Here is a 25,308-nt window from a genome sequence, read left to right on the forward strand (position 1 = left end):
AGTTTCCAGCAGTAGGACTCAACTCAGCAGGTTGGGTACTAGTTTGTGTTAAAAGAGCTGACCAGAGTTGCAGTTCTTCCATCTCCTGCTGTGCACTGCTGACACTGGCCCACACAGAAATCCATCTGTGGCTCCCTCTGCCCTGCAGGCAGGAGATGAGGCAGATGCCCAGCAAACCTGCTGCTCTCAGTGTACCTGAATAACAAAATTCAGTAATAAAACTCAAAATTCATTAGTAAATCCTGCCCAGCATAGGTGCACTAAAGCCATCACAGGCCTGAGCATTTGCAGTATGTTCCAGGGCAGCACAATCTCTTCCCACTCTCTGTGGCATGGTCCTTAGCTAAGCAGTCTCCTCGTGCCCCCAGGACTCTGGGCTGTACCTGAAGGAGCTGATTGAGCCAGTGCTGACGTGTTTCAATGATGCTGACAGTCGACTGCGGTACTACGCCTGTGAGGCTCTCTACAACATTGTCAAGGTGGCCAGGGGCTCTGTCCTCCCACACTTCAATGTGCTCTTTGATGGCCTCAGCAAGGTAAGAAGCTTCCTCTTAACCCCCGTGTGCTTTTTGAGGACTAGTCGTCATCATCTCCAAGTCAAACCAAGTTGTCCAAGGTTTTCTTTCCAAGCAAACTGGTTTACTTTGACCCAGACAGGTCTGAAGGACAGAATCACAGAATATTCTGAGTTGGAAGGGACCCACAAGGATCAGCAAAATGAGCAGTTTCTACACAGTAGCCACTAATACTGTGGGTATGAAGTTGATTGTAAGATACCTTGTTGTCTGTCCTCACCTTCAGGATGTATTCTCCTGCTCCTTGTTGAATTGTGTTAGAAAATGAGCCTGAGAGGGCTGCTGCAGGTAAAGAGGCTCTGCAGCACTTTGGCTTTGTTTGGTCTGTAGTGTCAAAACTTTGTCTGTGTGTGTCTGCCTTTGCAGATTTTCATGGTCACCTGCATTTCTCTGTTCTTGGAGAGTGTGACTGCTGGCCCATGAAAACCTGCATAGCTTGGGGAGGTGATGTGCTTGATCTCCCTCTTAGGAAGTCTCTCAGGAGAATTTTTTGGAGACTAATAAGAAGTTGAAGATAAAGGGACTTCTGTATGTCTCTCCTTGTATTGTCAAAGGAGAGTAACAGTCCTGTGAGCCTACTGGGATCTGTGCTGCAGAGCAGGGGGCAGGCCTGGGACCCACTGTTGCAATGTTTCTTTGTTTCTGTCTTTCACAGCTGGCTGCTGATCCTGACCCAAATGTCAAAAGTGGCTCCGAGCTCCTTGATCGCCTTCTCAAGGTATTTTTGCTCTCCAAGAGTCCTTGGTGCAAGCTGGGATGCAAGTGCCATGTCCTGGCTGGGAACACATCAGTTCCCAAGGCTGCAGCTGCTAAAGCCATCCCACCTCAGTCCTGTGGCTGCTGTAAAACATTTTATTTTATTTTGTCACTGACTGCAGCCTCTTCGATCAAGGCTCCGGTGGCCTTCTCAGGCAGCTGGGTGGAGGAGCTGGTGGGTTAACGCAGTGCCATGTGTGCATTCAGCTCATGGGAGCTGGTGGAAGCAAGGTTTGAGTCTGAGGGTTGCAGTGCTGGCTGTGCCAGGCAGCAGGAGGGCTGTTCCTCTGCTCTCCATCCCTTGCCTAAGGGAGTCATAACGTGAGTGGAGTTTCTGCTGCTACTTCAGGATGTGGGCTTGGTTCCCGTTCCTGTTCTGGCTGCTGATGGGCTTTTACTGCCACAGACCTCCCAGGTCCGTTTCTGCTGCTGTTCAGAGGTGAGCAGGTACCAGGTCCTGCCCTTGCTCCTTGTTATCACAGCAGTCTGCTCCTGCAAGCCTTCCTGTTGGGAGATCTGCTCCACTGCACCAAGGCCAGGAACTCGGCCATGCAGCAGAATCTACCAAGCGTGTGGCAAGAGCTGTAAAGGGAAGTCAGGGGACTCTCCCACCCCAGTCCACGTGGCTGCATCAGAAGTGCTTGCTCATGTGTGCAGCACAGCACTGAGACATGAATCAGAGAAGCTTCCCATCTTCCTGTTTAGCCAGGCTGGCACGCAGCAAGCAGGAGCATTCTTCTCTGGGTCGTGCTCAGCATTAGTCTCTGCCTGAGGGGGATTGCCAGCTCATTGCCTGGATAAAACTGCATGATTCCTTCTTCCCAGGTCTCCTGACCTGCAGACTCATGCTTGTCATCTTTTTCCTGTCACATGGCTTAAAAAGGCTGGGTTAGGGTTGCTGCATGCTGGCAGTCATTCTAACACCCTCTGCTTGGGCTCTGCAGGATATCGTGACAGAGAGCAACCAGTTCGACCTGGTAGGCTTCATCCCACTGCTGCGGGAGAGGATTTACTCCAACAACCAGTATGCCCGCCAGTTCATCATATCCTGGGTAGGTACACAGGGTGCTGTGTGTGTGCCTGCCACTCTGAACTCCAGGGTACTGTGTCCCATCAGCTTCCCATGTCCAAGCAAGCTGCAGGTATCCACAGCGATGTGTGAGCTCAGGCACCTGGATTTATTTGGGCAGGTTTTTAAGGCAGCAGAGTTTTTTACCTGCTTCTTTAAAAGGCCTGCTCCTGTCATCTTGTTGTTGCAGTGGCAGGGACATGGCAGTGCACTTCTGCCAGCCTGTTCAGGACATGGCACATCAAGTTAGAAAGTACACTCAAAGTGTTGCTTGTATAAATGTGCTCTGGAGGCTACAGTCTCCCAAGGGATAGTGCTAGGCTGCTTTCCATCATGCAGAGGTGATGGAGTGATGTTGCTCTCCAGGAGTCAAGGGATCTCCACTTGTTCTCTCCTTTCTGTGCAAAGCAGGAGCTCTTGGTGCTTGGCTGAAGTCTGGGGAGATATGTTCCTCTGTGATCCACCTCTCAGCCGTACTGTTGCCACCCCAGGTCTGCCTGGATGTGTCTTGGCAGTCATTCCTGATCCCTGCTTTGTTTAGCAGAGTTGTGATTGGAAATGTAGCACTGCTGTAGGCCGATTGCTTGCTTGCTATGCTAGTTCAGCTGCTTCCCAAGATGAGCAACTCCACAGTGTCCCCTTTTCCTTCCCCCTACCCCACACAGCTCAGCTCTGAATTCCTCAGTATCCTGTCAGATTTGGGCTGGTGATGTTAGTCGGTGTCTTGAAAACTCACCTCTTCTTTCATATTCCTCCCTGATCTAGATCCTGGTCTTGGAGTCCGTGCCTGATATCAACCTCTTGGATTACCTTCCAGAAATCCTAGATGGACTCTTCCAGATCCTGGGAGACAACAGCAAGGAGATACGGAAAATGTGAGTGTGGAGGCTGGCTGGTTGCAAGGACTGTGTCATGTTCGCTGTTCACCCATCACTTTTTCTGTTAATTTTCAACTCCCGTGTGTAACTGCAGTGAAGCTCCATGTGTGTGGTGGGAGACAAATTGGCTTGGGCAGTGGATCAAAGTGTCCTTAGCAAGGGTCTCTCCCCTGTCCCGTGGTCAAGGAGGATGCCATTCTCTGAACTGGGGGACAAACTGCTGTTTTGGCTTGGTTGAGTTGTTGCCTTCCCAGCACGTGACTTCAGAGCCACAGAGGCTCATGTGTGGTTCTAGGATGGGCATGAGCTCTCTGAAGAAACTTGCAGCATGAGAAACTTTCTTGGCAAGGCAGAGCTCCAGCCCAGCATCTCCTGGCTGGAGAAGAGAAGTAAGGATTGGGAGCTTGCTGCACAGATACACTGCTGGTCCCAAGACAGAGGCATTTTGAAGCGCAGGAATGTCTGCACGTTCTCATGGAAGTCAAAGGATCTTGGCATTTTGTGCTGGGAGAGAGTGGCTGGACTGGTTTTGTAGGGCATAAGTGGTGAGACTGGCCTGGGTATATCCTGCTGCAAAGCCTTTCTGGATCCTCCCTATCTCTTTTTTTTCCCAGCATCCACATGTCAAGGAGCAAGCACTGAAAGCTTTGGGTACCACCTGCCCCACTGCTTCTCATCCCAGGCAGCTCCATGTCCACAGAACCTGGGTGGCTGTGGGGGAGTTGTGGAAGCTGTGGGGGGCTCTGTGCTGCCATCACCTCTGTCCTTGCACCTGTGTGCAGTCTCTGCTGTGGGGCAGGGTGAGCTTGTCAGCCTCATCTTTCCTGCCTCTGTGCAAAGACACTTCTGCTGTGCCCCCAGCATCCCTCCATGTGCACCTGGAGAAGACAGTCTCCATAAGTTCTCCCTAATTGCTCTGTCTAAGGTGATGGAGCACTGACCAGCTGCTCTGCCTCTCCACAGGTGTGAGGTGGCTCTTGGGGAATTCCTCAAGGAGATCAAGAAGAATCCCTCCAGTGTGAAGTTTGCAGAAATGGCCAATATCCTGGTGATCCACTGTCAGGCAGCAGGTGAGTGCACAGGACCAGGCAGTAGCCAGCCTCCTGGTTTGTGGTGCCAACTATAGATTCAGTCCAGGAGTTTTCTAGCTGGCTGTTCACCAGCTCAGCTGCTCACCTTTTTTTTTGTCATTGTTCATGAAAATCCTACTGGAAGGAGGGAACAGGCAGCTCTCCTGTAGTTGGCACAGCTGCTTTCGTACTGCAGATCCCCCAAACACAACACAGGTCTGGCATCCTCCAAGATGGAGTAGTCTAAAAAAATATTTGGCACCTGTGGATATCCAGCACTTCTAGGAGGATCTCCTTAAGGTCTTACTGTAACCTCTGGTGGCACTTGGTGCATAGGTCAGAGTGTCAAGGATGTGTGTGGGCTCTGTGCCAGTGCTGCACTACGGCTCCCATGGGTCTGCTGTGTAGGCAGAGGGTTACAGCTGCAGCTGGATGTGTTTCCTGAGAAGGATCTTGTTCTCAAGTTTTGCTCATTGCATTCTGTAAATGCTGCTGAATGGGAGTGGGTTTCTTGGGAGATAGACTTAGATTGGTTGCTCTTGATTAAACTAACTCCAATTAATTTACACTGTTTAAGCTTAAAATCTGGCCTTGCATCAACAGAGTGCCATGGCAGTGGTGCCTTTTCCAGAATTTAGGGAGGTTGTTAAAACCCCACCTCTAGGAATAATGGTAGACCCAGACACACAGCTGCAGTGGGTGTGACTGAAGAAATGTCATTATGCATAGGGAAGCTTGACAGAATACTTGTAAATGAAGATACCTGCATTATGGGTTGAACTGGATAACTGAAACCTAATGATTGTTTCATCTCAATTCAGCAGGAGCAGGGAGGTCATTCTCCCCCTGTACTCGGCACTGGTGAGGCCACACCTTGAGTACTGTGTCCAGTTCTGGGCCCCTCAATTTAGGAAGGATATTGAGATACTTGAGCGTGTCCAGAGGAGAGCAACGAGGCTGGTGAGAGGCTTGGAAAACAAGCCCTACGAGGAACGTTTGAGGGAGCTGGGGTTGTTTAGCCTGGAAAGGAGGAGGCTTAGAGGTGACCTTATTGCTCTCTACAACTTCCTGAAGGGAGGTTGTAGACAGGTGGGGGTCGGTCTCTTCCTCCGGGCAGCAACTGACAGAACAAGGGGACACAGTCTCAAGCTACGTCAGGGAAGGTATAGGTTGGATATTAGGAAAAAATTTTTCACTGAAAGAATAATAAAGCACTGGAATTGTCTTCCCAGCGAGGTGGTGGAATCACCATCTCTGGATGTGTTTAAAAAAAGATTGGACATGGCACTTGGTGCTATAGTCTAGTTGAGATGTCAGGGCATAGGTTGGACTTGATGATCTTAGAGGTCTCTTCCAACCTCATGATTCTGTGATTCTGTGATCTCAAGCTTACTAGAAATTCAGGTCTCACTGATCTCCTCTGGGACTAAATTATCTCAGATAAGCTTCTCCCGGGATGGAGCGGAGGCAGCTCCTTGTTTGCAGGTGGTCCTTGGCCTGTGGAGCCTGTGATGCCCTTTCCCTCACCTTTGTCTCATGTCTTCCAGATGACCTGATCCAGCTGACAGCCATGTGCTGGATGCGGGAGTTCATCCAGCTGGCTGGCCGGGTGATGCTGCCCTACTCCTCAGGGATCCTGACCGCTGTGCTGCCGTGTCTGTCCTACGACGACCGCAAGAAGAGTATCCTTGTAGCTCAGAGCTGCTCCCCTTCCATTCCTGCTACAGCATCCTGCAGGGAAATGCCCGTTCCAGTGCTTGTGTCCTGCCCTTGTGGTGCAGGAAAAGTTCTCCCACCAAGTGCTAGCATCCACACTGGCCCTTTGGATGTGAGGGGGCTTCAGTAGCTGGGCTGGGGCAGCTCTGGTGGGGATGCAGTGGCTTCTCCATGGCCAGCACCTGCCCATGTGTGGGACTGCGTGTTCCTTACACTGCCTTCACTCAGACATCAAGGAGGTGGCAAATGTGTGCAACCAGAGCCTGATGAAGCTGGTCATCCCAGAGGATGATGAAATGGATGAGGCCAAGCCATCAGTGACCATACCAGCAGAGCCCACCTCGGAGGAGTCCCTCTCCAGGCCAGAGGCAGTGACCACCGGTGAGTCCCAGTTGGTCTGGACCAGTGGAGGTGTAAGGAAGGTCAAGAGAATGTTCTCAAGAGAAGCTCTTGGGTTGGTTTGGTGTCCTGAAGCAGCTAAGAGTACATGGGGGCTCTGTGCTTTATTAGGAAACATGTTGCACTAGATGATCCTCTGGTGAGACAGACACGCTTGTTGCAAGCTGCATGAGAGTCTGACGTAGAGCCCAAGTGGTGCTGCATTGCTGTGTGCCCTGGTGAGCATCCCCATCCTCTCACCATGCTCCCCTTCATCTTAGTCATCAAGTTGACCTGAAAAAGGTAATTTCTAGTTTGGGAGCAGGCATCATCACCCAAAGAAGAGCTCAGAGAGCTATGTTAGTCCTGGGAGAGCATCAACACATTCATGGAGCATATGTGTGGTGGGGAAGGGTAGAGAAGAGAAAGGAGAAGAATTTTGGATTCTTTCCAGATTCATGGTGCTCTCCAGACCATCTTGCAGGTATTGTCCCAGTCCTAAAATTTCCAGAACATAAAAGGCAAAAGTTTGCAAATGGGATGGGAGACCTGAAGGAGGGTTCAAGTGAAAAGAAACTAAGTGGTGCCCGTGAATCAATGCTTGGGAGCAGCAGTGGTGTTAGCCCCCATCCAACACCCCTTGGATGCTGCTGTCCTAACATGACTAAACATTTCTTCTGGCACAACACATCTTTGTTGTCCAGGTGTGTGAAATGTGTTAATATTTAAATCACAAAGGCTCATCTGAGTTCTTCTAAAGCTGCACCTTCAGCCCAGTGCTCTCCTGTAACACCCTCACCAGTGGCTTTTGGAAAATCCTGCCGTGAGGGGGAGCAGCAGGATGGGATGAAGACTGAAGGATTTCCTTGTCCGCCAGCAGCAGTGGGAGGCGGGGAAGCTGGGAGCTGCTGGGGGAGCTGCGGGGCAGGGGGCGGTGGCAGTGGGGCGTGGGCAGCAGCTGGGGTGGCAGGAGCACGCCACAGGCGCACGGGGCAGCACACAGCGCAGCATTGGTGGTTCAGTGGTAGAATTCTCGCCTGCCACGCGGGAGGCCCGGGTTCGATTCCCGGCCAATGCAACATGCTTTTTCCTCTTTTTTTTTTTTTTTTTGTGTTTTTTTTTTTGGTTTTTTGGTGGTTTTTTTTTTTTTTTTTTTGGTTTTTATCCAGGCACCTCAAAATATCAGTCTAAATAAGCATCTTAGTCTTCAATAAAGGTTCAACAGCTTTCATTACCTAACTCTGTACAGTTTTTTTTACTAGAAGAGATAAAGCAGAAAAATTTACTGCTGTAGCACAGCAGTATTGTATGTCTTGTATTAAAATCTATCACAGAAGAGCTTTAAAATGTCAACGGAAAGCTTAATTGCTTTTTTTCTCAGCCCCTTTGGTGTCAAATTGCACGTTGAAGCAGTCAGGATCAGATAAAATTGTGATGCCTTTCTATGAGAAACTCAGCTCTGTTCCTTGGGTGTGCTGATGTGGTGATGTTGCTTGTGTGAGTAGAGGCTGTTGGCACAAGGGGGCACAAAGAGTCAAGTTCATCTTGTAATGCTTTGTCACCGTGCTTATGAGACCCAGTTTTAGCATGGAGCAGAGGTTGGAAAGTTGTTTGAGTCACTTGGCTTTGACCTGGAGTCAGGCTATGGCCAAGTGGAGATGTCCTGATTTGGGGTCTACCTTCACTGTGCATGTGGTATATCTAGGATTTGAAATCAAGAGGGTCAAAGGCAGCCCTGCAGTTCTGAGCTACTTCTTTGAGAATGGTTGAAACCATCAGCAGGATGTGTCTGGGTCTCTCTTATAGAGGAGGGGACCCAGTTTGGGGCAGTGGTCTGAAGCTGTGCATATCTGCATTTTCCTGGTAAGTGCAGTTCTGTACAGCTTGTCTGGCAGCAGAGAGGGTCTTGAAAAGGAGAGTAAAATGCTCACTGCAGGCAGGATCCCTTGGGTCCCTGGACCCTCAGACAATGACTGGTGATGTCTGCAGAAGGTCATGCAGCTCTCCAGCCTCCCAGTCCTGCTGTGTATCTTCCCCATCACCACCCATCATTAGCTGTGTCTCCTATTTTTCTGCCCCCAGGTTCTCTGGATGCATCTGGTGACTCCAGCAACAGTGGTGTCTTCACAGTAAGCAGGTAGGGTCTGTTTGTTACTTCAGAGGGGCTTGAGAAGAAGGGAAGGCTTCTTGGGGTACAGATAATGACTGGCAGGGGCAGGGGCTGGGCTGGCTGGGGGGCAGCTGGGGTCTCTTGGGTCCCAGGAGGGTGGATGACTGGAGATGCTCTAGGAGCTGACTGCTTCTCTCTGATGTATTTGCACCAAAATGTCTTGACTGTATGCTGAACTGAGGTGTTTCTTCCCTGAGGAGACTGCCCCTGTTCCATGCTGCTGACTTGGCAGCCTACCAGAGCCCAGGCCTGTGGGGCTGGACCTGGGGCTGCACAGCTCTTGGCCACCTGCCAGCCTTTTGTGGCATTTGTCAGCCCTGTACCAGTTCTGTGCCCAGCACGATCTCTCCTGCAAATACCTTTCTTCCCATCCAGCTATCTGAACTGGGGGACAGATCCATCTGTTCTAATAGCTTTCCTTTCCTCCTGCTGTCTGCAGTTTCTTTACTCAGAGGTAGTGATTTCCAACACTTTAATTGTGCTGATGCTTATTTTTATTTGTTGTTGTGATCCCTAAAATAGGATTGCCTTGCTTTAGCTGCATCCTACCAGCGTGATGCCCATCACAATACATCCCAGAGCAGTGCAAGCATCAGCTTTTCAAGTTGATGGTCTGTACTCTCTGTTCCTTTTTTGCATTTCTGCACAGCCCAGCTACTCTTTGGTCTTAATGATACCCTTAATTTTTTTTTCTCTCTTGGAAGTACAGGTAATTTCATTGGCACCTGAATGTTGGTTTATGGTGGTTAAACGATTTTCCCTGGCTTTTTTGTGGTTGGTGTGTCCTGACCCTGCTAGGCCCTTGAAGTTTAGCAAGTGCAGAAGTGGATGTGCATAGGGCTGAAGTGGGGAGCTGGGTGGGGAAAGAAAAGGAAGAGGCATTGAGTCAAGAGGACAAGTTATAGCCATGGCTCTGTCCTGAAGATCTTGTACATGAGGGAGAGGGGGAATGAAAATTGAAGAGGGTCAGAAGCAGGGAGAGCTGGGATGACTTGTCCCAGTGTCACTGAGAGCCAGAAGGAGAGCAGCTGCTCAACTGAAATGTTCTGTCAGCAACTCAACCACCAGGGAAAACGATCTAGGACAGAAGGCAAGACCCTCCATATCTTTAAGAGCCCTGATTGTGCAGAGGGACTTTTTGGTGAGCCCTCCTTTGCCCTTTTCAACAGGAGACTCCAGTCTTTACCATGGGGTTTACCTGCCCTTGTGACCTCTCTGCTGGTCCAGTGTCGGGACCTGAAACATTTTCACCACTGCTTCTGTTTTGGGGACTGACACAGGATTGGGGGAGGGCTGTACATGGCTGACAGGAGCCCTGGACATCTGCCTGGTGCTCCATGCATTGCTCAGGCTGCCTGGCTTGGCGCTGGAGCCGGAGGAAGGCGGGAGCTGGCACCCGTGGCCATGAGCAGCCATAATTCACACCGGAGAGCGGCAGCTGCCGGCACGCTGAATGCCCACTGGGTGTCAAGGCAGGACCACGGGAAGCCCGTTGTGTTGCTGGGAAAAGCTGGAAAGCCTGCAAACAGAGGAAGTTGCAGCTGCCTTTTAAGATGAAGTCACTCTGCTTCTGTTTTTGTTCATCCCCCGTTCCCCCCCTCCCCTCAGCTTCCCCCAGCGATCGAGTGAGGGAGCATGGCCGAGCGCCAGGCATGCAGCTCTCACGCCCCTTTCCCCTGCCCTCCCCAGCTGCCTGCAGAGGGACAGTGCTGCTGCAGCAGGGAAGGGAGGACCTTGGTCAGTTGGGGCAGAGGAGATCACGGCCTGGTGTCTGCAGAGGGCCATGTTCTGGGAAGATGCCATCCAAGAAGGATGAACTGCTCAATACATGGATGATGGGTACATTCCTGTGGCCACAAACTGACACATGCAACCACCCTTGCTCCTAAAACGTGCTCCAAAATTCTTCCCAAGTATTTGCCAGCTTTACTTGGAGGGAGTTTCCTGGTGGCATCCACTAGGAGATGGAGACTGTGTCTGTGCCAAGAAAGCATCTGGCTGCTGGGAGAGCCTGGCTGTGCAGGGCTGAAGAGGTTTTGGGGTTCCCCATCCAGATGAGGGGCCCTACTTTAGCTTCTGCAAAAAGTGTCACTGGAAGTGGACCAGAACCACATTTCAAAGGCACTGGATCCTTCTCATGGCCTGGCTGAGCATGCTGCTGCTGTGTTAGCTGGTGTGAGCCTGGATCAGGAAGGGGAGGTGGAAGCATGGCTGCTGGAGCAGAGCCCGGGCTTCCTTCCGTTGGTCTGAGCTGCCACAGGAGAAGATCCAGATGTCTGTCCTGTGTCAGTGGACCAAAACAGCTGGAAAGTGCCTTTTAGGCTCTTGTAACTGCATTGGTGTTTCAACGAAACCTGGACAGTTTGAGACAACTTCCTGATGGTGCTACTGGGCAGAGGGTCAGGCACAGCTGGAGGCTGTCAGCGTTAGGCTGTCTGCATGATGGGACAAGGTTGATGGGATCACAGTCCCTCACCAAACTAGATAAGGGACATGAAATCTCCAAGAAGAACCTTTGTGATACTTCCTGAGGCAAGGAAGCCTTCATGCCTTAGGTGGTTGTCATGTACATGTCATGGACATGTAAAGCTGTGTGTTGCTCTGCAGAAAGGGCAAGTGGCTGCCACGTGGCTGAACTGCCTGAGCCTGCAATCAAACCAGGCTTTTAAATGTGGTAGTTAGTGCTTCCTACAAAGCTAAAATAGCTGCTGCTTGTCTCATGCTGGAAGTTGCTGTACCCCCATGCCCAGAGCCTTGGTTGAGAATAGGAATGGTGTTGGGTGCTCTGCAGCACCCAGAGAATGGTTGGCTGGAGGCAGCATGATGGCTTGCTTTGAGCTAAGGTACCAAGCCTGCCTTGGAATCCCATTCTCCAGCAGCTTGTTTTGCACAGTCTTTAGGTCCAGGATGGCTCTTCTTGGTCCTTCTCTCCAGCCTGGAATGAGGAGATGGCTTCCCTTTGCTGCTCCCACTTCATGCTTGGGTGGCTGAGCTGGAGGGGAACCCCAGGCACACTGCCCCAGCCCTTGTCACAGTGATCTCCAGCTTGTTGGACTGGATGCCTCTGCCTAGACCTTGGCCTCATCGCTTCCCTGGGAGATCTTGGAAACTGCAGTAAGCAGAGAAAGCCAAGAGCACTGAAATGAGAGCAATGAAGGACAAGAAAGTGACAGCTTGTGGGGCCAATAGCAGAGAGGAGCTATTTACCTCCTGGCCGCTGGCTCGAGCCGGTTGAGCAGCACAGCTGCCAGCCTGTATGGGAGCTGCCCTTGTGACTTGGACCACAATGAAAGAACCTGGATATTTCCACCCTTGGCAAGGCCGTTTTGCTGGGCTTGCCTAAAGGCTAGAGCCTGGCCTGGACCTTAACCTTGTCTGAAAATGGGGTCAGGAAAGCAGCTGGGCCAGGCAGGAGGCCAGGAGAAAGATGACAGCTCAGGCATTGGCAGAGAAGAGGTGACTGCTGAGGAGAGAGAAGGCAGAAGCCCTTGAAGAAAGGGGAGAAGTGAGAAAATGGATTGATAAAGGACAAGGAGTGAAAAACATTGCTGTGGGTTGAATGTAGTGGGAAAGTAAGCTCAGTTCCCATGCTGAAAGGTGCTTTCTGAAATGGGGGGATGTGCTGTGGGATGGGTCTTCTGCCCCACCACTGAGCTTGAGCAAAGACTCCCTGTATTCAGAGGTGAGAGGCTGGCACAGCCCCATCATTGCTCAGTTTGCCCTAAAAGCATGTTCTCGCTGTCACAGGTGAACAGCGGGGGCGGTGCCAGGGCCACGCTCATCCTCCAGAGGAGAATCTGGGGTAGTGGGTTAGATGGAAGTGATTGCATGTGACATCTGCCCTGCCGCAGATGCCGGCGCTGGGAGGCGGCGCGGCCGGCCTGGAGGATCACATTAACGCAATGCCACTGCTGCTGCTCCCGCTCCCTCCTGCCTGGGGATTAGGGAGAGCCAGGCTGAGCTGCGAGCCCGGCTCTGGAGCTGCAGCAGTGCTCAGCTGCTGCCATAACCCCTGAGAAGGGGGGTAGCCCATGACAGTCTGGTGGCACTGCATCCCAGAGGATTGGTGAGAGGTTTTTAGCCCAGTTTCCCATGTTCGTCAGACCTCTCTCCTTTCGTGGTGGTGCATGGGTTTTGTGCTGAGTAAAGAAGCTGCTTCCCACCAGCAACCCCCCTAAAAGGTTTATCTCAGCAGCTGTGGACAGAGGGTAGCCAGTGAGGAGCTTTTCCCAGCTGCAATCCCTCCTAGTGGGAGCTGAGCCCAGCAGAGCCACAGGGCAGAGGAACACAGTGTGGCTGGGGGCTGCCTGGCTCCAGGTCAGCCTGGTGCTCCAGCCACTTCCTGGGGTCCTCTCAGGTGGGTTTTGGCTTGAGCCACCCAGGCTCTGCTCAGGTACTGCATCAAGAGCAGTGATGGAAAACTGGTTTTCACAAGTGATTTTGGCACAAACCAGACTGGAAATTGCTTGTAGAAGCAAGTTGCTACTGTGCTGTTAGAAGTCCAGCATCAGCAGACAGCAGTACTGTGGCAACCCATGACACCCTGCATCCTGCGCACTTATCTCACAGCAGCATGGAGCTCGTGGGATATGACAGCATCAAAGCCACCTCCAAACTGCCCAGCTTCAGGCACCAATTCTCTGTGCTGTCCTTTTGGCCTCTTGCTTCTGAAAACACACATTACCCTGAGGTTTCCTTTCCCCCATCATGTGCAGGCAATGTGTATATTTGGTGTGGAGGTGTTACCGGGCCAAGGTTTCATTCTCTTCCATCTCTGTACTGGGAGCATGGCAGGCTGTGCAGCTGCCATGGGAGATGGTTTTGTAGGAAAACCAAATGCAGTGTTCATTCAGGCTGGCTGAAATGAACTGGGATGCTGCTCCCTTGGACATCTCTCCCAAACTCATCGTGCTCTGGGTCCCTCCTTCCCCTCAGTTCTGTGTGTCTGAGCATTTCACCCTCGGCTGTTGTTTTCAACATCAAAGTGAAATGCAATTTGCAGCCCCCAGCATCTGTTACGTGAGGAAGATCAAGCAGTCAGATCCCCACAGGGCTCTGAGGGGCTGCAGCCTCCTCGTCTCGCCCTTACAACGTGTGTCCTGGGGAAGATCAAATCCTATTAAGCCACAGCTCTACTTGCAAATTATACCGTGAGAAATCTGCCCCTTAGGATTTCTTATCAAACAAGATGCACGGCAGCTCGGTGCACACTGGAAAAATCGGCAAGAGCCTGCTCCAGCCTTGAATAATTCAGTAGCTTGGGTGTGAGAGGCGTGACATGGCTCTTGAGTGCAGCTTCCCCTTGGTGGTCTTCTCCAACCGTCTTGGTTCAAACCATTATCTCTCCCTAAATGAGTCTCCTGTGACAGATACTTCCCATACTCATGCTGTCAAGGAGGTGGGAAACCATCAGGTAGATTTCAGGATCACAATCAGGACATAAAAATGCTGTGTCATGGCAACTTCTATGTTGGGGTCACCTATCCCAATGCAGGTCCCAATATTAGGGAGAAAAACTGGGAGACCAAGAGCTAAGAGTCTCTAGCAGCTGTCAGCTTCTAACAGAGACAATGTCCAGGCAAACTAAGCGAGTTACTTCTTCTCATCTCTTGTTTATGATGAAGGGTTACCCTGATCTTTTGGGAGCAAGATGAAGGTCTCAAGGCAGGGTGGTAGTAGAGAGCTGCATCCCAAACTCACTGCCAGGCACGTCACCATCTGCAGTTCTCAGCACAAACCCACTGGGATCAGTGGAACCTGGATGCCTTCATCAGGTTGGAGTTTGAGTACACATGGGTTAATGTTCTCTGAAGCTGTTTGAGCTGGTCAACCTTAGGTGGATTCTGAGTGTATTTTATGGATCTCTAATCTTTGAACCCCAAATCTGGCACCTGCACTATGGACCAGTTTCTCACACAGCCATGCTTATGTTTTCATTTAGAGTGGTGTCTTCCCATGTGTAGGTACCAGCTGCTTTGGGAAAAGTGGTAACACTCAAAGCAACAAAGATTTCTGTTGCTTCCAAAGCATTATAAGAAAGGAGAGTGACTATTTACATAGGTAGATAGGACAAGGAGGAACAGTTTTGAGCTAGGAAAAATTTAGGTTCAGTGTTAGGAAGAAACTCTTTATTCACAGGATGGTGAGGCACTGACATAGTTTTCACAGAAAGGTTGTGGATGGCCCATTTCTGGAAATGTTCAGGGCCTGGTTGGACTAGCAGTCTGATCTAGTGTGTTGCACTAGTGAGGGTTTGAGCTGAGGTGTTTGATGCAGCCTCTGGAGAGTTGTAGACTTCCTCATCATGGGAGGAATGAGCTGGATGTTACACTGAACCAGCTTCTTTTCTTTCCACACAGCTGTGAGAGGATACAGGTGACTCTGAACCTGGATGGAATAGTTCAGGTGCTGGACTACCACCTTAGCGACACATCCATTGGGATGATGACCAGAATTGCAGTCCTGAAATGGCTCTACCACTTGTACATCAAGACTCCTCGTAAGGTAAGTTGGGGACTCAGCATTCAACTGAGCTTGTCAGCTCCCAGCCTGTTCCATTGCCTTGATAGCAGTGCAAATTGTAATTGTCTTGGTAGTTTGGCAAATATGTGTCCATCTGCCTTTTCTGAGAAGGATTTGGCTGCTAGATACCCCATAGCTTGAAGAAGAAGAGCTCTCCAGCTCAGATGGAAAGTGCTGGTGAAGCTCTTGGCAGCCTCCCTCAGGGCAAGTGTCCTGTGGCTGGGCATGACCAGGCCTGTAGGACTGATGCCAGCCATCCTTCTGCTTCCAGATGTTCCGACACACCGACAGCCTCTTCCCCATCTTGCTGCGGACCCTCTCAGATGAGTCAGATGAGGTAGGTCTGCAAAAATCCTGGAAACTTACTGTCTCCACATCTAGCTGGGCTTTGGGTTTTTTGGTGAGACTGAGGTGTTTTGTGAGGCTTGGCCAGTGTTGGCACTGAGGGGTTTTATTCTGTTGGCCAAACCAAAGAGGACCCAATGCAGAGCCTGCAGGTACTTGCTCAGCTGAAAACCCTGCTGTCTTGGGGGTTCTCTGATGTATAAACGTTTTCCATCTCTGAGAGTTGATCCTTCAAAGCCAGCTCTAAGAATCCTTTTTGCCTGCAGATGGGGTATCACCCATGGGACTGGGTAACAACCTTGTTGAGTGGGAATTCAGGTGCTTTGCAACAACCTCTGTAAAGACGCAAGGGGGATTGTGTCCAAGCTGGCCCTGCCAAATCCATATTCATGAGGCATTTAGCAGCACCCACTGCTTGGACAGCAACAGCAGCATTGCCTGGCAGGGCTGCCCTAGATGCCCAGTGGCATCAGGCTGGCTGGGAACCACTCAGCTTGGAAGTGAGCAAAGATAATTGGACAGCAAACTGAGCCAGCTTGCTCTACTGTTGAGTTCTTCATCTCTCACCTCCCAAGGTGCTGCACCATTTTCCTGTTTCCTTGTCTTGCTTCTTCACCCTTCTTCTCTGGTTCCAGTCATCTCAATTTTGGTGGTGTTGTTGTCTTATCCCCCTCTAAGTTGTTCCCTGGAGCATTTTAACACTTGGGTGGGAGGTCAGCAGCATGGCCCACAGCTGGCCCAGGCACTGGTAGAGCCTCTGCCATCAGCTGGATCCTCTGGCCCAGAACTACAAATGATCCTGGCTGGTTTCTCATCCCAGACCTTCCTCATGGAATAAAAATCACATGCTATGCTGTGCCTTACATGCTTAGAGCACCAAACTCCAATCCTGCAATACATCCCATGTGTGAGGGGTCGTTAAGAGAGGAGGGAAGGGAATGAGCAAGCAAGGGAATGACTTGCAAAGGCAAGCAACTGCCTGGCCATTTTCCATCCCCTGCTGCTTACAATGCAGACCTTTCCAAAAGAGTCCCCAAGCACACATCTGCCTTTGCAATGCTCTAGAAAGCCTGCATCTTGCAGATAGTCTCTCCAGCTTGGCAGGAGATCTCAGTGAGTCATGTTGCAATTACACTGCTTATTAATATTTGAAAAAAACAGTGAAGAAAGGACCCTGGTGGTGCATTTCCTCCATGTGACATAACTGGGAATGGCTCAAAAGTAATTTTAAGCTGATTTATTTAATCCTGGCTTCTATTTATTTAAATGTTTGGAGGTGGCTTTTTTTTTTTTTGTAAGGAAATCCATAGACGAGTCAATCCATTAAACACCACCACTCAGCTGGCTGTCAACCAGATTTGCTGCTTTCTGCAGAGGAAATAGAAATGACTGAAATAGTAGAGAGGTTTTGAGCTGGACATTTTTGGGATTGACGAGGACACTCTGAACTAACTAACCTGCTGTGTCAGTGCCTGTTAGGAAAGGGGATGTGGGGTGCTTGCTTAGACAGTGCAGTATTTGTGTGCAAAGTCATATTGTCCCATGTCACCTGCAGGCTGTGACCCCCCTGCCTCCCAGAAGCTCCTGGATAACAGCCTGGGGATCACCTGGTCAACATGGGAGCCTGTGTGAGCTAAACATCAGCTCTGATGAGGAAGCATTTCCCTCCTCTTTCCAGATGGGGCTGTGCATGTTGTGTGGTGTAGCACGAGTGTACACACATCTTCAGAGGGGTTTTGTGTTTGTCCTGTGATGCTGCCCTCCCCAAGGGAACCTACTTGGCAGCAGTGTCAGTGTCATCTTTATTCCCAACAAGGTTGAATATCTTTCTGTAGTGCCTAGAGTTCCCCTGGCCTCTGTACACAGTTTGGAGGCTACCTGTCATTCTGCTGATGTGCCCTGGAGCTGTTGTTTGTCACCAGCTCCTCACCAAAGAACAATCTGGCTTTGGAGGGTCAGTGCTAGTCTGTGCACCAGACTGAATTTTTAAGGTCTTGTCTTGCTGAGCTGCTCTCAGTCTCTCTCTGCACTTGCCATAAATAATCAAGCTCAAAGCAAAGGAAGACTCACGCTGGATGGAGCCAGATCCATGCCCCTTAAGTTCTCCCCCCTGTTTTTGTCATTCAAGTAGCACAGGGTGTTGCACCACCTCCAGTGTGCTGAACAGGGGCCAGTATCTCATGATGCATCTGCAGTGTCCTGAGTCATCTCTGCCATCTCTCCTATTCCCCTTCCTACCCAATTCTCCTGTGCCAGTAAAGAAATGGTCAAGAGACGTAGTTAAGATTCACAAAGGCAGCACAGAGAAGTTGGAGCAAAGCTGAAGCAGGCAGTTCCCTTTGATATGTAGACAAGTCAGGATCCAGGATTCCTGGCTGTCAGATGCTGTGCTGCTGCACTGCGTCACCTCATGCTGCTTCCTGTGCTTTCCTGACAGGGAGATGTTCTGTCCTGCGTTTGAGACCTGCTTTTGAAGGCAATCTATAAAAGCCCTGCTTAAAATTTGATGTGCTTGAAAACTTCCTTACAAGACGTAACCAGATCCTGCTGGGAGTAGGTTTTTCTGTACTGTCTGCTTGGTGTGTCTGTAGGAGCCTTGCTGTCCTGGTTGAAAAACTGATGGTAGGGAAGATGAAAAGTTAGGACATGCTGTTTGGGAGCAGTGAGTGGGACCTTTCCACCTGCAGGCTAAAGGCACCACTGCTGATAGACACTGCTGAAAAGAAGACATGTTCTTCAGATTGCCCCCTCCTGCAAGTTCATGGTGCAAAGGCAGCTTTGGATGTAGTCTCTCTGTTCCCTGGATTCTGAATGGATCTGGGCACTGAGCTGAAGTGAACACAACAGGAGCTGAGGCATCTCTGAGAAAACTGTGAAGCAGTGACGCTACTCAGTTTCTTTCTTTGCTTTGTTTTCCTTTTTCTGCCTCCAAAATGGAGTGGTTTCTTTATGGCTGAACATGTTCCTGTTTGCTTATCTGCTCCCCTCAATCTTGTTGGGGGTTGAAAGTTGTGCTGGGACTTTTGTCTGAGTCATGCAGGAATGACGCATGAGGTGGAGCTGGTGTCTGATGTGAAGCAGGATAGACTGGCTTCCTCAACTCTGCTAACATGAAAACCTGCCCAGTGGCTGGACAAGGCTTTGACTACAGAAGCACTTCCTTCAGAAGTCTCCTCAAGAGTTGGTGACCTTCTAGAGTGAACTAAGCCTTGGCTGCTGCTGATTTTGGAGGGCAGGTTTAGATGAGTTACTAAGAAGAAATTCTTCCATGTGAGGATGGTGAGACACTGGCACAGGTTGCTGAGAGAATCTGTGTCTGCCCCATCCATTAAAGTGTTCAGGTTGGATGGGGCTCTGAGCAACCTTATCTAGCAGAAGTTGTCCTAGCCCATGGCCTGGGGGTTGGAACCAGATGGTGTTTAAAGGTCCTTTCCAACCTAAATCATTATGTGATGTGCTTGAACCTTTACGTGGCCCTCAAGCTAACTTCCCACAAGAAGCTGAAACGTTCTGCCCTCTCTTGGGCTTCCAGTATTAAACTAGAAGAAAACCCTGGGATGGTCATATACTGATAGTCATCTCTTTCCTTTGCATGTCCTGCGGCAGCACTGCAGGGTTTCAAAGCCAGGTCTCTGCCCTGCTCTGAGCTCTGCTGTCACACTGAATCCTGGCGAGCTTCTCCTGTCACACCCGACCCCAGTACAATGGCACTGAACAAAGGCTTATGCCAAAGCAAATAGCTGTCTTAGTGTGGCTTGGTTAGGAGCTTTGCTCTGTTGGGTTTAGAGCCATTGTCTTCCAGCTCCTGGCCTTTCACCTGCCACAGCCGAAATATTGTGACCTGATGCAAATCAGAGGGTGTAAGCTAAAGACTGCAAAGAGGAGAACTGTAATATATGTATGCCTGACTTTATTAAAACTTGTTTTGGTGGTAAAGCTTCTCTGAAGGGAGACTCAAAGCTATGAGGTACTGAGGCAAAGAGGCAACTGGTTTTCAAGAGGGACCCTGAGGATGAGCTTGGGACTGAAATGGGGTAAAAAGAAATGTGTATAATTCCAGTTGGATAGTGGAAAATGTGATTAGCCTGGTTTGCCATAAGTGGAAGCAGCCTGTAAGCAGAAGTTGGGGTGATGCTTTCTCAGTGGACTCAAGACCACCTTGTTTAACAATTATCTATGTGCTGCATCCTGCAGAAATAGGAAGTTTCTTTGTGGGGAGTATGATCCGTAGGGAGCTTCTTGGCTTAGCCCCAGTTTCAGACCACAATTTCCTAACTTACATATACGTATGTATATGCAGTTTATGTGTATAGTGAGCAACTGGGGTAAACTGGCAATCTGGGCTTGAGGTGGTGCTTGTAGCATTGCTGGGTGAGAAGTTATGGAGCACACTAAAACCACAGAAAACCTGACTGCCATGGAGGACAGGCAATCTCTGTCCTGGGAAGCTGACTCGGAGAGGGTCTAGGGTAGGATGGAGATGTAGGATGCAGGATTTGGTGAGTTGGGCTTTGGGTGCCTGGTTCCCTGCGTGCAGAGGGAGGTGGTGGGTGGGAGACAGCAAATAAAAGCAAACCCTTTGCCTGTCATGAGCTCTGGGTCTGTGGGTGTTGAGTTTCAAGGGTTTGCAGGCATCCAGCCTCCCACAGCATGGCCTGAAGGGATACTCCAGGGCTGTTCCAGCCCCATTCCACCAGCTGGACCTGTGTTGCATCTTTCCCTGCCCTTCAACTTGTGGCACTTGGACATGGCTTGGTTGTGAGCATGGCAGTTGGACTCAGTGATCTTAGATTTTTTTTTTCAACCTTAAGGATTCCGTGACTCGATGGTTCTTGTGGGTCTCTTCCAACTCAGCATATTCTGGGATTCTATGATTCTGTTAAATACCTCCTTGGCATCCTGCCCTGACTGGCATCAGGTGGCCTGTTAAGCTCCCTGTGCACTAATTAAACACATTTAAAGGGGTGCTCTGAGCTGTGACAATGTTGGGTGCTGCAGGCCTGGCCCTCACACCCCCAGCAGCAGAGACAGTGAGGAATCTACAAAAGCAGAAGGGTGGGCAGTGAGTTTTCAGGTTCCAGCTTGTTTTGGGATGGCTGTAGCTCTATTACCAAGTGCCTTCCCCCACTGCCAGCTGTATTTGCTGGTGCTGTGAGGATGTGTCAGCGTGACCTGGCAGGATTTGCCCTGGGGAGGAGAGGAGAAGCCCCCAGGCCTTCTGCCTTCCCTCTGCTCCCCATCCTCTCCTGGGAAGGCAAAAAAAGTAGATCTTGGCAAGATCACAGGATAAAAGTTGCTGTGTTGGGGATCTGAAAAGAGGTTTGGTTAAATTGGTGTGGGAAGATTAATGGTGGGTTTTCTTTTCTTTTTCTGTCTTTAAAGCTGCTGGAGGCAGGGAGGGATGCAAGTTTGCTTTTCACACTGTGTGTGTTTGGGGCTCGGCCAGCCTAGCTCCTGGCCACTCCTGGCTCCAGGACTGCCTGCCCATGCTCACCTCCTTCCCTGGATACAGCTAAAGGCATTGGAAAGAGGAAAAATATAAAACAAATGGGGCTGTGTTTATGTTGTGGAGAAGGAGGAAGCACCTAGCAGCATCCTTGGCTTTTCCTTGTTCCCACTGGATCTCTCCACCACAACCCCATGCCATTGCCCATCCTGGAAATGGCATGGGGTTTTCCACAGCCTCACAGATTCTTGGGCCCCTTTGAAGTGCTTTGCAGCCCTTAATTTTCTTGTTTTCTGTCCTGGTAGTATCTTGCTTCAGCTGAATTCCCATCTTCTCCTTGGCAAGAATAGCCTGATCTTGAGTGCCCCATTTCATTGCCCAGGGAATATTAGATGTCCACTAGGACATCCAAGGCCACCCAGAAGGATGCTGCACACAGGCATTTTAATTTATTCCTTTTTTTCACAGCTTATCTGTAAATGCCAGCAAGGACAACACCTTGAGGAGCCAGTCCATACCCTTGCCACTGCATGTGTCCCAGGAGCTGCTGCTGCAGCCTGCTCTGGTGTCTCCTAGTAGTCATCATATGCTGTGGGATGCTAAGTCTCACTCCCAGGGGTCTGCTGCACATTTGGGGTCTCCTCTCCTTCCTCTGCCTTGGGCTGGGGCCAGCACAGTTTGCTGACGAGAGGCAATGCCTCCCCTCTTCCAGGAGCACCGAGGCAGCGCTTTGCACGCACAGGGAGGTGCATCCCATCCAGCACACACCATCCAGGGCTGCTTCCCCCCGTGCCACTGCCAGCAGAGCTGGTCTCGGCTCCATTCAACCAGAACAAGCAGCAAATTAACCTGACCTAGATCTGGAGAAGCTGACAGTTGTGTGTGCCCTCAAAATCCATGCTCTGGAGGCAATGCAGGGAGAAATCTTGCCTATTCTCAGAGAGGAGAAATAGCTGCTTATTTATAACTGTCTGAAAACCTGCTTCTCATTCCCTGGCCACCCAGAGCTCATCCTCTTCCATGCTACTCTTCATCCCTGTGCTGGGAATGGCTTGAGACATTGAACAGGTCTCCCCATCCATCATGATGCTGCTCTTCCTATTTACACTAACCAGGCACACATTTGCCACAGCAGGGCACACTGTCCTGTGCTCATCACCACTGGAAAACTCCCAGAAAGCCCCTGGGGATCAGGAAAACGCCCTTGGGGGTTGATCCTCCGGGCTGGCTGTCGGGTCACACCTGTGCCTGGCAGCTGGGCAGGGCTCTGGCGCTCGTGCTCCGGCGCTGTCGGTCCGAGGCCGCTGGGTTCCTGAGGGATGGGACCAGCTCGCTCCTGGCGCAGCCGGCCGTTGCCATGGCAATGGCAGGATATTGCTTTCTTACAGCCTCCTGGCTCGCACAAAGCCAGCCGCCAGCTCCAGCTTTGCTTAGCACAGGGATGTGCAGTGCATACCAAGCACTCCTGCCTTTCCTCTGTCCCCAGCTGGGAACCCTCTCCAGAGCATGCGGGGAAGAATCAGCGGGAGCTGGAGCTTCCTGCCTCTTTCCCACGGCTGGAAAACCCCAGGTCTTTGCTGCCTGCTCTTCCTCACAATGCTCATGTACTGATCCCTCCTGCTTGTTACTTCCTTCATGTTTTTCAGTTGCAGAATTCAGCCTATGCTGTTTTTCCACCTCCTGCCTGTAGCCTACCACAGGGGGGATATTCCTTAACCTCTCCAAAGCTTGTGAAGTCCATGCTTACCCTCCAGTGGTGCTGGTCACTGCTGCCCTGGCTACCCTGGCCAGAGCATCCTGTTCCCAAGCAGGATCTCGGAGATGAGGCTCATGATGCAGCTCTGAGAGGCTGGATTAAGGATCTGACCTCAAGGCGTGACTCTGAAAGCTTTGGGATGCAGCAGGGTTGTTTCTTGCTTAGCCTGGGGGCTTGATCATGTTTCCTAAAGCTGTCAGAGCTGCTGGTGAAAACTCAGCTGGATGATGTGGCTGGGTGGGGGCACCAGGGCAGCAGTGAGTGCAGCAGGAAGGCAGTCATGAGTGGCCAGGTCATGCTGTACATCAACCACACAGGGCCTCAGCTCCTGGTTGTGTTGGGCTTGGCAAAATGCACCACATGAATGAGAGTCCTAGCTCTTGCCTGACTGCCAGCGCTCGTAGCCAAGCCCCGAGTTCCTTTGCCAGTTTCAGCCAACATGACTTGGAAACCTTCATGGGTGTTATTTCCCCATTGTGAGAGCCTGAGAACCAAGTTGGTGCCTGTTCAAAGGCTGCAAGTTCAGCTGGGTCACATGATTAGCCACTAGAGAACCTACACAGGGCTTCAGGAGACCAGCAGCCTGAGCTCTGCTCAGGGACATCCTCCACTTGAAACAAAACACAGCCAGCATCATTCTGTCTGAGCCACAGGTGCTTGAAATCCAGGCAGGGAGAGAGGACCAAGGTCTTCCTTCTGCCAGGGACCACAGACTCCTCTCCCTGGAAGAGGGTGAAGGCTGGTGATGGCCATGTCCTCCCACGCTGGCAGTGAGCTCCCAGCCTTGACAGCATCACAGAGGTGCTGTATTCTTCAGGGACAGCAGTACAAGTTGTTGTCGGGTTTTTTTTTTGTTTTTTTTTTTTTTTAACCTGCCTTTGGGAGCTGTGAGTTGAGACTTAATCATGTTTATAGGCACAGGGTCTTCCCAGGCGTGTTGGAGCCTTGTGGTGCCTGTGGCAGGCTGCTTCCTCACCACTGCCTCTACACCCTACACAGCCTAGACACCACACTGCCTGCTCTGAGGCTGCTGGGGGCTTGAAAATCAGCCTTAATTACAAAAAAAAAGCCCCAAAAATGCACTCATCTTAAGATACCTGTGCAAAAGAAAAACCCAGGAGCTTCTCTCTCTGATTTTCAGGGGTTGTGTTTTCCAGATAATTTAAAGGGAAAAAAAATTGGCTTTTTTGTTTTTCCAGGGGGAGGGGTTTTCTATGTTAGCTCAGAAACTAAAACTCCTATATAACTGCAGCTCTTCAGAAAGATTCATTGTGAGAACACAAGGAAAGCATGGGATACTGTGCTGGTGGGCAGAGGGTGGTTGGGATGTGCTCTGCCAGATGTTGAGGGGTAAAGACGTGGCAGTTGACCCTTTTTGGCAGCTTTTTTGCTCTGCACAGCCCTGCTGCACTTAGAGCATCAAGGACGGCTGATGAAACTTTCAACCCAAGGACATTTGAATGAAGGGGGACCCAAAATAGCCTGAGACTCGAGAAGGGTTGAGAATGGAAAAAAAAAACCCACCCAGTAATAACTTCTCCAGAAGTGCTATATATAGACCAATTTGGTGACTTCTGGAAAGAAAGAGCTATGAAATCCGAATGGCAGCTCTGCCTTGGCATCCTGAGCTGAGCCTTCCCTGGGATGCTGCTTTGCAGAGGGGAGCTGGCTGGTATGTGCCCCCAGAACATCCCTGTGCTCTTGCTGGAATTGTCCCAGATCTGAGGTTATGATGGGAACACAAATCTCAGACTTCCACAGAGTGGGACAAGGGGAAAGCAAACCTTATTCCTGGTTGTGTAAATTTGGTTTAATTTCATATGCTTCCTCAGGACTCTCAGAGCAGAAACTGGGTGTTTTTTCTCTTTTGTCCTTCCTTCCTTATCCCCTCTGCAAACATTTGAAAATTCCACTTAGAGTTTTGTAGGTAGCCCTCTTTTACTATACCTTTCTCAGTGTGCTGGGATTTGGTGTTTGCTTCCCAGCCCACCCTCTCTGTATGTGGATTTGGAAGGGAAGCTCACCCTGCACCATCCCTCTCTCCGCAGGTTATCCTGAAGGACCTGGAATTGCTGGCTGAGATCGCTTCTTCCCCAGCAGGACAGACAGAGGAGGGTCATGGTCCCTCCGATGGCTCCGATGCGCGACCTGGCCCGGTGGAGCTTCATGTCCCAGCCAGGGCTGGCCAGCTGAGCTCCTCCAGTGAGTGCCCCTGTGCCACAGCTCCGTGCCTCCCTGCTCCTGGGCTCTCTCCGTGTTCCATGGCACCAGTCAGGTTTGCTCAGGAAAAAGGAGAAGCTTATTTTACAGTAATAAATCAATGTCTTCATCCCTACCCAGCACAGTTTGGGGATCAAGTCTGCTGTTGCCCAGACCAGGGCTCTGCTTTTATTTTTACTGCTCTTTCCCCTAATTCATGTTTTGGGGATTTAGGGCTCAGTTTAGCAGCAGGATGCTCCAGAGGCCAGTGTGGAGAGATGTCGTTGTCCTATTTTTTATGGGACCTTGGGCTCCAGTCTCTTTTCTCCTTGTAAAAGCCCTCAGAGCCCTAGAATCAGTGCAGGATGAGATGCTGGCTGCAATCCCAGATCTCCAAAACATCCATAGATCTGCAGAGGGATCCCTGT

At 50.6% G+C, this 25,308-nt stretch overlaps 1 protein-coding gene and 1 non-coding gene across 2 annotated transcripts in view; both read left to right on the forward strand.

Annotated features, from left to right (window-relative positions):
- Nucleotides 1-25,308, forward strand: part of VAC14 (VAC14 component of PIKFYVE complex) — a 59,553-nt gene that overhangs the window by 3,749 nt on the left and 30,496 nt on the right. The window contains exons 3-13 of the mRNA XM_064387232.1: nucleotides 369-536; nucleotides 1,231-1,293; nucleotides 2,276-2,383; nucleotides 3,166-3,275; nucleotides 4,242-4,348; nucleotides 5,896-6,030; nucleotides 6,293-6,445; nucleotides 8,525-8,579; nucleotides 14,972-15,116; nucleotides 15,406-15,471; nucleotides 24,730-24,883. Coding sequence (XP_064243302.1) covers nucleotides 369-536; nucleotides 1,231-1,293; nucleotides 2,276-2,383; nucleotides 3,166-3,275; nucleotides 4,242-4,348; nucleotides 5,896-6,030; nucleotides 6,293-6,445; nucleotides 8,525-8,579; nucleotides 14,972-15,116; nucleotides 15,406-15,471; nucleotides 24,730-24,883 — 1,264 coding nt within the window. The remainder of the gene's footprint in view (nucleotides 1-368; nucleotides 537-1,230; nucleotides 1,294-2,275; nucleotides 2,384-3,165; nucleotides 3,276-4,241; nucleotides 4,349-5,895; nucleotides 6,031-6,292; nucleotides 6,446-8,524; nucleotides 8,580-14,971; nucleotides 15,117-15,405; nucleotides 15,472-24,729; nucleotides 24,884-25,308) is intronic.
- TRNAG-GCC (transfer RNA glycine (anticodon GCC)) lies at nucleotides 7,450-7,520 on the forward strand. Its single transcript has one exon. It is a non-coding gene; the product is annotated as a tRNA-Gly (tRNA).

This window comes from Passer domesticus, chromosome 12 (genome assembly GCF_036417665.1).
Source record: "Passer domesticus isolate bPasDom1 chromosome 12, bPasDom1.hap1, whole genome shotgun sequence".
Taxonomy (NCBI): Eukaryota; Metazoa; Chordata; class Aves; order Passeriformes; family Passeridae; genus Passer; species Passer domesticus.